The sequence below is a fragment of the Stegostoma tigrinum genome, chromosome 25 (assembly GCF_030684315.1).
Source record: "Stegostoma tigrinum isolate sSteTig4 chromosome 25, sSteTig4.hap1, whole genome shotgun sequence".
NCBI classification, from domain to species: domain Eukaryota; kingdom Metazoa; phylum Chordata; class Chondrichthyes; order Orectolobiformes; family Stegostomatidae; genus Stegostoma; species Stegostoma tigrinum.
The window spans coordinates 4,819,187-4,833,920 of NC_081378.1; the positions used below are offsets into that span (position 1 = coordinate 4,819,187).

General features: G+C 43.0%; 1 protein-coding gene across 4 annotated transcripts in view; it reads right to left on the reverse strand.

Annotated features, from left to right (window-relative positions):
* mcm10 (minichromosome maintenance 10 replication initiation factor) overlaps positions 1 to 12,443 on the reverse strand; it is a 57,130-nt gene extending 44,687 nt beyond the window's left edge. Inside the window, exons 1-6 of one of the 4 annotated variants that reach the window (XM_048553707.1) lie at positions 12,383 to 12,443; positions 8,845 to 8,895; positions 8,191 to 8,508; positions 7,087 to 7,212; positions 5,840 to 5,980; positions 852 to 1,044 (exon numbers count right to left, since the gene is read on the reverse strand). In XM_048553707.1, coding sequence (XP_048409664.1) covers positions 852 to 1,044; positions 5,840 to 5,980; positions 7,087 to 7,212; positions 8,191 to 8,508; positions 8,845 to 8,851 — 785 coding nt within the window. In that variant the 5' untranslated portion in view covers positions 8,852 to 8,895; positions 12,383 to 12,443. Of the gene's footprint in view, positions 1 to 851; positions 1,045 to 5,839; positions 5,981 to 7,086; positions 7,213 to 8,190; positions 8,509 to 8,844; positions 8,896 to 10,467; positions 10,489 to 10,797; positions 11,135 to 12,382 lie in introns of those variants that run through there. The other 3 variants (XM_048553708.2, XM_048553709.1, XM_059654829.1) reach the window with 3 other exon arrangements.
* Positions 12,444 to 14,734: the final 2,291 nt, after the last annotated feature.

The window sequence follows — 14,734 nt, forward strand, 5'->3', positions numbered from 1 at the left end:
CTCAGTACATCAATTTTCCATGGTTGATATAAGAAAGCTGTTTAAAGTTCAAATTCAGTTTCATTTAATTCACATTGTGTTTATTTTAATGCTTATGTTATTGCTTGATTGTGCATGCCCCAAGATTAATATTTGGGTTCTTTCAATTTATCAGATTACAGCAGAGATGCTCCATAATAATGCTAAAATTGGATATCCTCTTTTGAGAGTAATACTTTTCTCACAAGGACCTCCTTTAAAAGAAAATTGTCTGTTTCCCACGGATCTGTTAGTATACTCTGCCCTATATGAGGCAGCACGTTCTACTTGCTGACAGACATTCACGCCTCACTTTTTGTGGGCCACAAAAAGGACTGGAATCATCCATGCTTAAATAATCCAAGATGCTACCAACAGGAATTTAACTCATTGAGTTTGCAGGATGATCTATCACAGCACGTAGAAATGCACGAGCAAACCTCACTAAATTAGTGAAGAAAGAAATAGAAAAAGTAAACACCTGCAGAAAACAGTAAGGGCAAAATGTGGACTCAGACATTTAGGATTAGTTACCAGTTACCCTCCACAATTAAATGTTGAAACAAAGAATTGTTTTCAGTTGCAAGCAAATATTTGCATTTTTAACACTGGATAGTACTTTACTCTGAGAAAGCATACAGACAGGTAACAAAAATATTGGGAAATGTGTAAAAAATCCAAGTTACACTGTCTGGCTGCCTCAAAAGACACGAAGGGCACAGTCAAAGAAAACTAAATTAGAAAGTGGAGTAATTTTTCAAAGAAACCCAAATAAAGAAATAATAATATTTAACATTTGAGAAAGAAACCACATACAGAATCAATTACTGTACCTCAGCCTCAAGCCAGAGAATTTATCCACAGCTATGTCTGAATTTGTAGACCTTGAGGTTCCTGGCCTTTCACAATCTCCTTCTGCTGGAGGAAATTTCTGATGCATAGTATTGGATTTGTTGCTGGTTTTCAGAGGCTGAAATAGTGGCCTACCTCCAGGCTGTGGTTCGGTTGAATCTTTTATCTTTGTGACTAGGAGAAGAATATCATTAAATGCAATCATCTGCTATTAAACTCATAAAACAGTAGTCACAACATATGTTACTTTCGAAGTGGATTGCCTAAGACTCAAATGCAACAAGTCCTTCCCTTGGCAGAGAAGGTTCAGTGCCCATCAGAACAGGATTTCTTGCTGTCAGAGTTTACTCGTCTCCAGTGTATGCATCCCTTTCTCACTATCTTTTCAGAACTCCTCTACGCTTGAAAGGCTCTCTATTCACCTTCAAAGGGGTGCCTTCTTTCTTCCTCTTACTGTTTCCTGCAGGTGTTTACTTTTTCTATTTCTTTCCTCCATCCTCAAGGGGATGTTTCTCCTTCTCCTCCCCCTCCACAAAACAGATATGATCTCCATTCCATAGGATGCAGCGTACAAGAAACAGACTCAGATTTTCTAAATGAGGCGCCCATCAATGGAGTACAGTTTTTTTTAAACCTCTATGTTATCTGGTTATCAATAAGAACTATATTAGTCAAATGAAGTGTTCAACTCTTAAGTTGTATAGTCCCAAGTAGTACAATCAAATTGCATGAACTCTGTATTGCATGTGACATGCTGGATACAGAGCCAGGCAGTAAATAATAAATACTATATGAATGCTGTTTCAAACTTCTGTAAGACATACAATAAACAGATATGAACAGGTATGTGCACTACAGTGCTAAGCATTATGTACAGCGTTATAGAGTCATACAGCACAGAAGCAGATCCTTCAGTCCAACTTGTCTACAGCAACCAGATACCCAAATTTGACACAGTCCCATTTGCCAGCATTTGGCTCATATCGCTCTAAACCCTTCCTATTCATATACCCATCCAGATGTCTTTTAAATGTTGTAATTGTACCAGCCTCCACGACTTCCTCTGGCAAGTTGTTCCACATGTGTGCCACCTTCTGCATGAAAAAAGTACCATTTAAGTTCCTTTAAAATCTTTCACCCCTCACCTTAAATCTTTGCCCTCTAATTTTGAACTCCCTCACCTTAGGAAAAAGACGTTTGCTATTCACCCTATCCATACTCATGATTATATTAAACAATATTATAGTAAATCATACAAAGGCAGTAAGAACAGCCAGTGCTGGAGTCGGAGATAACACAGTGTGGAGCTGGAGGAACACAACAGGCCAGGCAGAAGGGTCCTGATCCAAAACACCAGCTTTCCTGCTCCTCTGATGCTGCCTGGCCTGTTGTGTCCCTCCAGTTCCACATGTGTTATCTATAATAAAACATATCCAATCTGAGAAATGCTGAGCCTGTTTAGACGGCTTACGAAATGTGTTTTGGTAAACAGTGCAGAAGGAACAACTATGCAACATGCACAACACATACAGCACTTTGCCACAATACCAACACATCTTCGAACTGCTGTGATAGTTCATGGAAGCCCTGCCAGCTCAACTTGTCCCATGCTTGATGCAGGGTGCTGCCCCTGGAGCAATACAACTAAAAGGCTCTATTGAATGGAGAAAGGTGCCTGCCCTCTGTTGTGTTATACGATTAATTACCTTGGAATGACCCAAGTTGTAGCATTTTTCATAAGATGCAAGAAGTTGCTAATTTAGCTAAATTAAATTTGATGTATAGTTGAAGTGGTAATATCATTTCCATACAACACTGTCCATTTTGTAGCTTAACATATAACAGATACCCATTTCAGAATCATTTTAATAAAGTGTGAAGCTGGATGAACACAGCAGGCCAAGCAGCATCTCAGGAGCACAAAAGCTCACGTTTCGGGCCTAGACCCTTCCATCAGGGAGGGGGATGGGGGTGAGGGTTCTGGAATAAATAGGGAGAGAGGGGAGGTGGACTGAAGATGGAGAGAAAAGAAGATAGGTGGAGAGGAGGATATAGGTGGGGAGGTAGGGAGGGGATAGGTCAGTCCAGGGAAGACGGACAGGTCAAGGAGGTGGGATGAGGTTAGTAGGTAGGAAATGGAGGTGCAACCACAGGAAATGCTACACTTGCCCCCACACCTCCTCCCTCATCCCTATCCCAGGCCCAAGATGACTTTCCATATCAAGCAGAGGTTCACCTGCACATCTGCCAATGTGATATACTGTATCCACTGTACCCGGTGTGGCTTCCTCTACATTGGGGAAACCAAGCGGAGGCTTGGGGACCGCTTTGCCGAACACTTCCGCTCGGTTCGCAATAAACAACTGCACCTCCCAGTCGCAAACCATTTCCACTCCCCTTCCGATTCTTTAGATGACATGTCCATCATGGGCCTCCTGCAGTGCCACAATGATGCCACCCGAAGGTTGCAGGAACAGCAACTCATATTCCGCTTGGGAACACTGCAGTCCAATGATATCAATGTGGACTTCACAACCTTCAAAATCTCCCCTTCCCCCACTGCATCCCAAAACCAGCCCAGTTCGTCCCCTCCCCCCACAAACAGCCCAGCTCTTCCCCTCCACCCACTACATCCCAAACCCAGCCCAGCCTGTCTCTGCCTCCCTAACCTGTTCTTCTTCTCACCCATCCCTTCCTCCTACCCCAAGCCGCACCTCCATTTCCTACCTACTAACCTCATCCCACCTCCTTGACCTGTCCGTCTTCCATGGACTGACCTATCCCCTCCCTACCTCCCCACCTATACTCTCCTCTCCACCTATCTTCTTTTCTCTCCACCTTCAGTCCGCCTCCCCCTCTCTCCCTATTTATTCCAGAACCCTGACCCCATCCCCCTCTCTGATGGAAGGGTCTAGGCCCGAAACATCAGCTTTTGTGCTCCTGAGATGCTGCTTGACCTGCTGTGTTCATCCAGCTTTACACTTTATTACCTTGGATTCTCCAGCATCTGCAGTTCCCATTATCACTCAGAATAATTTTGCTTAATTTTAACAGTGCAATATATTTTATTAAATTGAGAAATATCCGTACAAGAATCAGATTATCTGGAGTATAATTGACACCCTGCAGTTTTAAACGGGTACCCAAATTGATTCAGTCGTTCAACCTTTTCTTCAAAGGTTTCCATTTGGTGATTATCATATAGAGCTCACCTGCAACCACTGTCCCTGATGGTCATCATCTAACAGTTACGCGTATAAGCATCAGAGACAGCCACTTGTAATATTTGCACGCAGAGTTGCAATTCAGTGTTTAAAATAAAATCATCTGTAAGGACTTCTTTGGGAAGCTGATGAAATGTATGAGAAAATATTAACTTCACAAAAATAACTAAAAAAGGTCAAAGACGAACCCAAAGGGTTGCACTAACACAAAAGGTATTAACGATGACCCAGACTTCCAATTTTTTGCTATTTAGTACACTAAATTGCTTTACAGACATATAAAATATATCCAAGTGGTCCATTTTGACACAATTTCCTAACAATAGATTAAAATTTATCACCAGCTCAACAATACATCAAATTTGAAACAGCTAAATTTGCAACTACCTTGCATCCTATAAAGAACAATACAGCTTGAGTCCTTCAAAGGTGATTAGTATAGAACATAACGGAGCACAGGCATCTTTTTCCATTAGATGGAGACAATTAGTTGTATAGCATCAGGGGCAACATCAAGCATGGGACAAGGTGAGAAGGCATGTCTTCCATAAATTATTGTAGCGGGTTTCAGGATCAAAACTGTGCTGTTGGCATCATCCCATAACACACACTAATCACCTAGTCATTGCTACCCTGTTCGAGAAAAAAAAATTCAAAATGCTTCATTTTTAAAGGCTTCTGAGCAAAGCAGCTGCCCAGACAACTGTTCAGCACTTTTATTTTGATGTTATCCTGCGTTGTTAGTAAAGTAAACAATACATGCTCCATCATGAAGAAAATGTCAAATTGATAACTTCAGTCTAGCCTGCATTGGGTTTTGTTCAAACATATGCAGCTTCTGCTGCTGAATTAATAGAGGCAGTGTACAGAATAGAATGCTGGGTCTATTCAATTTAGAAGAGCATAGATTTATGGCTGACCTGAAACGAGTTAAATAGTTTAATTGGAAGGTCTTGCTGTAGAGTGGGTAATATCCCTGCCTCAGAACTAGGAGATCTTGGTTTCAGTCTCACCCTAGAACTTGATGACCAAGAACAATGCATACATAATGCAGCCAAGCATCAACCTGTAAATCCTTCTAACATGAGGCAAGTGGAAAGAGTTGGAGAGATTCCTGGCCAGCACTGTGATATATGAAATATAATCGGAGCCTCCAACCTCATTATCCATAGCTCCAAGCTACAAGATGCATGTTGCATTCAGGCTAACATACAGCATTACCATAAATGAATTAAAGTTTCGCTACTGCATAATCTCAACGTAATATACTGAGAATTACATTACTGTATTTGGCCTGGATATAAAATACATCCAAGGAGTAGAGGCAAAATGTTAGATAGCTCTTCTCTTTTCAGTGGATAATGAATCTTGAAAGCATATTTTCAGTCAGTGCTGCATTCATAAAATCCATTCACAAAAAAGAGAGATGGATCAGCCTTATAGTAAGTGAGTATGGTACTACAGTCTCCGTCAGTGCAGTCTTCTGGACTGATTTAACTGTCGAGGAGGGTTGTAGAGGCTTTTCCAGATTCTGCATCTCATCTGCTCTTGGGGATTTTAAGCAGGTTTTCACTATTCCCTGGCAATTACAAAGCTGCTGGTGGTTACAAGCTTTCTAACCATACGGCCTCCCACATCAACGTGGGGCAGGCCTAATGGACCAGATGATATTTTAATGCTTGCCATTTTTACACAATCATATGTAAATATTATTTCACCATGCAAGAAATCAGTGGATCAATTACCTGCTATTGGATATGTAGATTCTTGGGTTTTGAGAGACTTGGTTTTCAATAAGCCATTTCTAGGTCTGGGAGTGGGCATACACAGAGCTTCCTGAAAAGATGTGCTTTCCTTTATACTTTGAGGTGTACATGCAGCTTTACCTGTTGAAAAGAAAACAATTAAAACAAAATAACTTTAAACTGGTCAAATAAAAGTCTGTGATTGGAACAGCAAAAGAAGTAACGGGAATAGAGCCACTAAGAGCACAGCTTTCCTGACTAGTATCACAGTCGATTATGTGCATAAATGCATCTTCTATACATACACGATAGCAGGATCCACTATGTTGGTTGGTCAGTTCATTCAGTGATAAATCCTACTGTTACAGAACTGGTTCAGACTTGGGATTAAAATTCTACCCAAATTATGAGGTCAAAGTCTGACTTCTGAAAAATGTTGACTTTCCGGCAACCCCCAAGTAACACTATAAACTAATCATGAATTTTATAACAACTTGTGTGGGACGATTATTCTAAATGCACAATGGAACAAGGTGGCCACGCAAAAATTGAGTAAAAACAGAGCAGTTAAGATTTGCTGACAGCCATATACTCCCACATGAAGGTTGTGACATTCCTATCATGAATCTAAGAGCTGGTCTGTAATTTAAAATACCACAAAACTTATAAGACCATAAGATATAGGAGCAGAAATCAGGCCATTCAGCCCATCAAGTCTGCTCCACCATTCAATCATGGCTGATAAGTTCCTCAACCCCATTCTCCCGCTTTCTCCCTGTAACCCTTGATAATCAAGAACCTATCTACCTCAGTCTTAAACGTACTCAATAGCCTGGCCTCCACAGTCTTCTGTGGCAGTGAATTCCATAGATTCACCACTCTCTGGCTGAAGAAGTTTCTCCTTATCTCCAATCTAATATGTTTTCCCTTTACTCTAAGACTGTGCCCACGGGTCCTAGACTCTCCTACAAATGAAAACATCCTCCTAACATCCACTCTGTCCAGGCCATTTCTCCAAAAATACAAATTTCAAGTCTTATCTGAAATGCTCCTACAGTAGAATTAGATTACATCAATGGGCCACACACCAATTTCTATAAACAATATTCTGGCAGCTGCTGATGGAATAAAGTAACATTAGGTGTCTAAAATCTGAATCCCTTCAGCACTGTTTCACTCTATCAAATTTCCTTTACAGGGACCACTCAGGAAGTTCCTCAGCATGCCATCTTATACCCACACCATACCTGATGTTTTCAGCTTGTTTTCTGGTGAAGTTCTTGCAGAACGAACGACGGATTTTGGACCACCTGCAACTTTTGCCAATTCCTTCTGTAACTTTTCCATCTGCTCCTTCATCAGTTCCAGTTCAGCTTTGTTTAATAAAAATGTTACTTAAAAGGCATCAAATCTCAAATCACAAATTTACATTCTATTTGATTTTACAAAGATTTTAGTATTTATGATTTCACCTTCTGTCTACTCAATGCAAAGCTATCTCCATAAATCAAAAACGAGTAAGTTCTAGTTCATAGAAAAAAAAAATTCTGATTACAATTTTTCACCAGTAGTGGAAAATAAATGCAACTTCACGAGTCTTACTCAAGATGCAGGTCTAACATCACATACATTTGTTAAATATTTCTTTGCATTTATGCAAAAAACCAAGAAAAAGTGTATTTGTACCTCCTATTCATTCTTTTAAAACACATCCTACAGGATGCATTTATTTTGCACACCTATATTCAAAATACTCACTGTACAAACTTTTTCTTTTCAAAAGTAAGAAATTGGTACAGTTGGTTATATAAAATGGACAATAAAATTGCAAAATATTGCAACATTTCATGTGGCAGATTAGTAAAATATTTAACCCTCAGTCAACATCGTCAATTCAGATTACTTTCCTTAAAAGGACAACCAAATGGGATTTTGTAATATAAGAGTTTCTTGGTCACCATCAGCCTTCAATGTAGGATTTTATTCACTGAACTTAAACTCCACCACTTGTTAGGGTGGGGTTTGAATCCTTGCCCCCCAGAGCACTGGTCTGGATCACGGGATCACTACTCCAGTGACATGTCACAACCTTCCCTTAAATAGGGGAAATTATTAGTTTATCAATGTTTTTTGACTGCCAATAGAGAAAAATCAGTTTATTGCATTTGGCTTGTTCAATTCTCAGCTCTTGCAGCACCAGTCGAACTATCAAATAGATCACAGTTCCCTGATTTTCTTAACTAGTTGTTCTTTCAAATGCCTTTCCTTAGCAACAGTAATCCAATCCTGCTCTTTTTCTGTATAAGTGGTAGTTGGAAAACAAATTTAATAGTGCATTATTTGCAAAATACCTTCCAATTCAACTTTTGATTTTTCTTTCTTTTGATGAGAAGTGAGATACAGTTGGTCAGTTCTCTCCACTGCGTTTGTTTCACTCTCCTCCTCCTCTTCCTTCATCATGTTTTCCACATCTCCAAACAGAGCATTAATTTCCATAGCTTGGCCATTGTCTTCATCGTCCCTATCAAAGAGCTCGTCCCATTCATCAGTGTTATCAAGTGATCTCTGCTCTGCGCTCTGTCCATCCTGAGAACATTCTACAGTTGACATTATCTCTTCTTCCTCATTCTCATCCAAAAGAGATGCCAGTAGATCCAGGTCTTCGGTACCTGTCACCAAGATTCATATGTATCAGAGTTGCAACTAGGCTTCTAGCTTCAAAAGCAACCCAGCTTAACGTACAACAGAAAGAACTATGGATGTTAGAAACCGGAAACAAAAAGACAAATTGCTGGAAAAACTCTAAAGGAGAATCACTGGACACAAAATGTTATCTCTGCTTTCTCTCCACAACTGCTACCAGACTGCAGAATTTCTCTAACAATTCCTGTTTTTGTTCCAGCTTAATGTATGATCGTTTTCCAGCAAAGTTTTGGAAATGCAATTTATTCGTAAAAAGTACAATCTTTTCAATGCTAGAATGCTGTGAATTGGAACGTTCTTACCTTCCATATTATGACAATATCAAGAATGCAACTTCAGAAAAGGCTGTCACACTGAAAATTGAAAAAAAAAGTATTAACAGTGAAAACAAGTCTTTCTGAAAAAAACTGTAGGCACAATCCCAATACATTTGTATATTTTATGCATTAGCTACTACACAGTACTTTCTTTTGCAATCTGTGCAATGACTTGAAGGTATCTTGGTCCTGGATGGGAACAGAATGAAGATTCAGCAGGGTTCAATGCTCAACAACCCAACAGACCCTATTTGTAGTGTTGGGTCTAAAAAGTAGAGGGCATTTAGAAGATAGAACAGCACAGCACAGGAATAGGCCCTCTGGCCCATGATGTTGTGCTGAACATGACACCATATTAAACTAATCCCTTCTGCCTGCCCTTGGTCCATTCGTATTCTTGAAGCCTTATCTAAAAGGCCCATAAATGCCTCTATTGTATCTGTCTCTACCACCACCCTAGCTGCACTTTGCAGACACCTACCACTGTGTAAAATAAACTTTCCCCATCTCACCAATGCATGGCCCTAGTTTTATGGATGTTCAACGCAGGGAAGAGGATTCCGACTGTCAACCCTATCCAAGCACGTCATAATTTTATAGACTTCTATCAAGTCTCCTAACAGCCTCTGCTACTCCAGAAAAAACCCTAGGCTTTCTAGCCTCTCCTTATAGCTCATATCCTCTAATGTAGGCAGCATCCTGGTAAAGTGATAATGGGAACTGCAGATGCTGGAGAATCCAAGATAATAAAATGTGAGGCTGGATGAACACAGCAGGCCCAGCAGCATTTCAGGAGCACATAAGCTGACGTTTTGGGCCTAGACCCTTCATCAGAGACGCTCTGATGAAGGGTCTAGGCCCGAAACGTCAGCTTTTGTGCTCCTGAGATGCTGCTGGGCCTGCTGTGTTCATCCAGCCTCACATTTTATTATCTAGCATCCTGGTAAACCTCTTTTGTGCCCGTTCCAAATCCTCCAAATCCTTCCTGTAATGTGGCAACCAGAATTGAACGCAATACTCTAAGCGCAGCCTAGCTAACGTGTTTATAAAGCTGCTATCACTTCCTGACCCTTGTACCTCAATGCCCCAACCAATAAAGGCAAGCATTTCATGTGCCTCCTTTACCACCCTATTCTCTCCAATAGCTTTCCAAACACTGATGTGAAACTCACTGGTCTGTAATTTCCTGGATTATTCCTATTTCTTTTCCGGAAAAGCGGAATAATATTAGCTACTTGCCAGTCCTCTAGGACCTCTCCAGTGGCTAGCGAGGATATAAAGATCTTAGTCAAGGCCCCAGCAATCTCCTTTCTTGCCTCTCTCAATAACCTGGGGTAGATCCCATCAGGTCCTGGGGACTTAACCAACTTAATCTTCTTCACAGACCCAACACCACTTCTTTCTTGATTTCAAAATGCCCTAGTATATTAGCATGCTCCACACTAGTCTCATTATACTCCATATCCTTCGCCTGGGTGAATACCAATGCAACGTACTCATTTAGGACCTCATCCACAACCTCTGCCTCCAACCATAAGTTCCTTCCTTTATCCTGGTCCTATCCTCTCCCTGGTTATCCCCTTATTTTTTAATGTGTGCATAGAATACCTTGGGAATCTCTTTTATCCTACTTGTTGAGGTCATTTCATGGTTCCTCCTTGCTCTTCTAAATCCCTGTCTGAGATATTTCCTGCTTTCTTCATATTTTGGCTTCATAATCCTTACATATGCTTCTCGCCAACTTTTAGGTACATTTAAGTCGTCATTGGACAAGCGTATGGATGTACATGGAATAGTGTAGGTTAGATGGGCTTGAGATCGGTATGACAGGTCGGCACAACATCGAGGGCCGAAGGGCCTGTACTGTGCTGTAATGTTCTATGTTCTTTCCTTTTTGACTAAATTCACAACTTCCCTCATTATCCAGGGATTCCTTACCTTGCCATCCTTTTCCTTCTTCCTTATGAGGAACATAATCTGCTCAGTGGATCTTGAAACAACTCCCACATAAGAAATGTAGACTTGCCTGGTAACAGTTCCTCCTAATGCACTCTCCCTAGTTTCTGCCTAATACTAACGTAATTTTCCATCCTCCAGTTTAGTAGGTCCTAACTTATTCATGCCGATCTTAAAACATAAGGGGTCGTGATCAATGTTTCCCACTGAAAGGTCATTCATTTGGCCAGGCTCATTAGCTAATACAAGGTCCAGAATGGACCTCCTCTAGTTGGACGTCCATATATTATTTCAAGAAGTTTTCTTTGATGTACCTAACAAATTCAGCTCCATCTAAATCTCTTCCTCTAAGACAGTTGCAGTCAATCCTGGAGAAGTTAAAGTCATCCACTATGACAACTCTGCATCTTTCCCTAATCTGCCTATATGTCTACTGCTCAGTGTCTCGGTGGCTGGGGTTTATAGTATAATCCTATCAGAGTGATCGCACCTGTCTCAGAATCCCTACAGCACGGAAGCAGGCCATTTGACCCAATGGGTCCATCCTGATCCTCCGGAGAGCATTCCATGTAGACCAAACTCCGATAAAGTGGAATCAAGGGTTATGGGGATAAGGCAGGAACAGGATACTGATTGTGGATGATCAGCCATGATCATAATGAATGGTGGTGCTGGCTCAAAGGACCGAATAGCCTACTCCAGCACCTATTGTCTATACCTATCCCTGTAACCCTGCATGTCCCATGGCTAGCCCATCTATCCTGCAGGGATAATAGGAACTGCAGATGGAGAATCCGAGATAATAAGGTGTAGAGAGTTAGGCCCGAAACGTCAGCTTTCCTGCTCGGCCTGCTGTGTTCATCCAGCTCCACACCTTGTTATCTAGCCTGCACATCCCTGAACACTATAGGGCAATTTCCCACGGGTAATCCACCTACCTTGCACATCTTTGGACTGTGGGAGGGAACCGGAGTACCCAGAGGAAACCCATGCAGACACGGGGAGAATTTGCAAACTCCGCACAGACAGTCTCCCGAGGGTGGGATCAAACCTGGGTCCCTGGTGCTGAGAGACAGCAGTACTAACCACTGAGCCACGGTGCACACCTAAGGCCTCCAGTATGCCCTCTCGAGCGTAACTATGAGATTCTCCCTCATTAGTAACACAACTCCTCCACCTTCCTGATTATCTGGTCAAAAACAGCAAAACCCTGTAATGAGAAGCAGCCAGTCCCGTCCCCCCTCTCAGACAAGTCTCTGTAATGGCCACCAGCCCAGCTTTAGTGGGGCATTTACAATGGTGAAACATTGTAGAATGACAGCAAGGGGCACGCCAGGCCCTAGCAGCACCAGCACCGCCCTCACCCCCGCTCTGTCCCTGAGGAGACTGCCAGGCGGTTCCCGCACGGTGGAGAATCCCCTCCCCTCCCCTCCCCGGGCGAGCCCAGTGGGTGTCTGCTGTCTCTCTGTATGCCCCGGTTCATCGCCGGTGTTTATGACAAACACTATCCCTTTCTATTAAACCTATAACAGCCCCTCACTCCCTACCCAGGGGCCGCCACTTTTACCTCAGGCTCCAGCTCCCGGTTTCCGCTTGTTCCGCGTTCGCGCCAAAACCTTAAACAGCGTCACCCACTGACGTCATCACGCTGCAACTCCCACCCCCTCCCAGACCCGCCTCAGGAGGGGCTCGACCACCCGGGGACTGGATCACCGAGCGCGGGGATCACCCGGGGGGGCTGGATCACCGAGCGCGGGGATCACCCGGGGGGCTGGATCGCCGAGCGGGGGGGGGGTCACCCAGGGGACTGGATCGCCGAGAGCAGGGATCACTCGGGGACTGGAACACTGACAACGCGGACCACCCGGGGACTGGATCACCGAGACAGCAGATCATCCAGGGACTGAATAGAGCATTACAGCACAGTACAGGCCCTTCGGCCCTCGATGTTGTGCCGACCTGTCATACTGATCTCAGGCCCATCTAACCTACACTATTCCATGTACGTCCATATGCTTATCCAATGACAACTTAAATGTACCTAAAGTTGGCAAATCTACTACTGTTGCAGGCAAAGCGTTCCATTCCCTTACCACTCTCTGAGTAAAGAAACTACCTCTGACATCTGTCTTATATCTTTCACCCCTCAATTTAAAGCTATGCCCCCTCGAGCTCACTGTCACCATCCTAGGAAAAAGGCTCTCCCTATCCACCCTATCTAACCCTCTGATTCAATGTTTCAATTTAGTTACCTCTCAACCTTCTTTCTAACGAAAACAGCCTCTCCTTGTAAGACGCTCCCTCCATACCAGGCAACATCCTGGTAAATCTCCTCTGCACCCTTTCCAAAGCTTCAACATCCTTCTTTTAATGCGGTGACCAGAACTGTACGCAATACTCCAAGTGCGGCCGCACCAGAGTTTTCATCAGAGAGCTCAGATCACCCAGGTATTGGAATGCTGACAGCACAGATCGCCTAGTGAGTGGATCACTGAAAGAGCAGATTGCCTGGGGTTTGGATCACAGAGACAGTGGGTTGCATGGTGGGTGGATCCACCAATTGAGCAGATTGCTCTGGGGAGTGGAAGCATCGCAAGAGCAGATCACTAAGTGGATCACCCACGGACTGGATCAGAGAGATCAGTTCTCCCAGCGATTGGATTTACCAAGAGACTGGGTCTCCAAGAGTGTGAAACGTTGTGGATCGGTTACCTGATGAGTAGATCAGCCAAGTGAGCAGGTTAACCAGGAATTCGATGGGCTGAAAGTTGACTAGAGAGAGTAAATAGCCTAGGACAGCAGATCAACTTTGGACCAGAACATAAGGAGAGTAGATGACCCAAGCAACAGCATCACCTAGGGACTCGATCACACGAGGCCTATGTTCCGGAGGAGGAAGTGGCTTATCGGGGAGTGAATCGTCAGGAGACTGGGGAAAGCAAATAATCCGTATACTGGATCACCAGGAACATGTTAGACCCTGACTGGATCATCCAGACACAGGATCACTTGGGGCATGGATCAGTCTGGGTTTTGTTTGGACACGGCATCACTAGGGAGTGGATCACATGGGCAGTGGAATGCCTGGAGACTGGATCACCAGGAGAGTGGGTGAATTGTCACCTGATCACCTAGGTTCTCAAACCAGCAGAGTGCAGGTCATTGAGAGTGGATCACACTTTGTTTGAAAACGACATGACATATACTCAAATTACATAATGGAACAGAGGCAGATGATCATACAGAATGGTCACAGAGACGGGTTCAAAGAATAATAGGAACAAAGATATTGGTCCAGAAATTGCAATCAAATTCTGCAAACTACTTGCAACTTCCCGTCCAAACCAGTGACCACATTGACTTGGAAATATATTGTCGATCCTTCAGATCAAAATTCTATGACACCCTCCCTAAGGGCATTGTGGGTCTATCTTCAGCATGTGGATCGCAGTTCACGATGGCAGCTCACCTCCACCTTCTCAAGGAGCAAGTACAAATGGGCAATAGATACTGGCCCAGCCAGCAAGGCTCAGATCCCAGAAGTGAATTTTAAAAATTCAGTATCCCTATTATCGACCTTGATCAGATTAAAAAAAATACAATATAGATTCTAGTCTGCAAATTCCCATACAGGACACTTCTGGTTTCAAAACAATGGAACTCTGATCATTAATGCTTGGAGCCAGCAGAGAGGATTGTTATCAAAACCATGCTCCATTTTCCAATATTCAGTGTTCTGTGACTTAAAACAAACAGCAGCATAGCCAATGCTGTGAATGAGTGAGCACGTAAGCTAAAGGTGGAGAAAGAGAACAGCTACATGGGTCAGGGTTGGGGAGAGGGGAAGAGGAGTTTGGTAAGGTATAGGGTTGGCGGGGGGGGGGGGGGGGCAGCAGGGTAAGGATGGGTAGGATTTCAG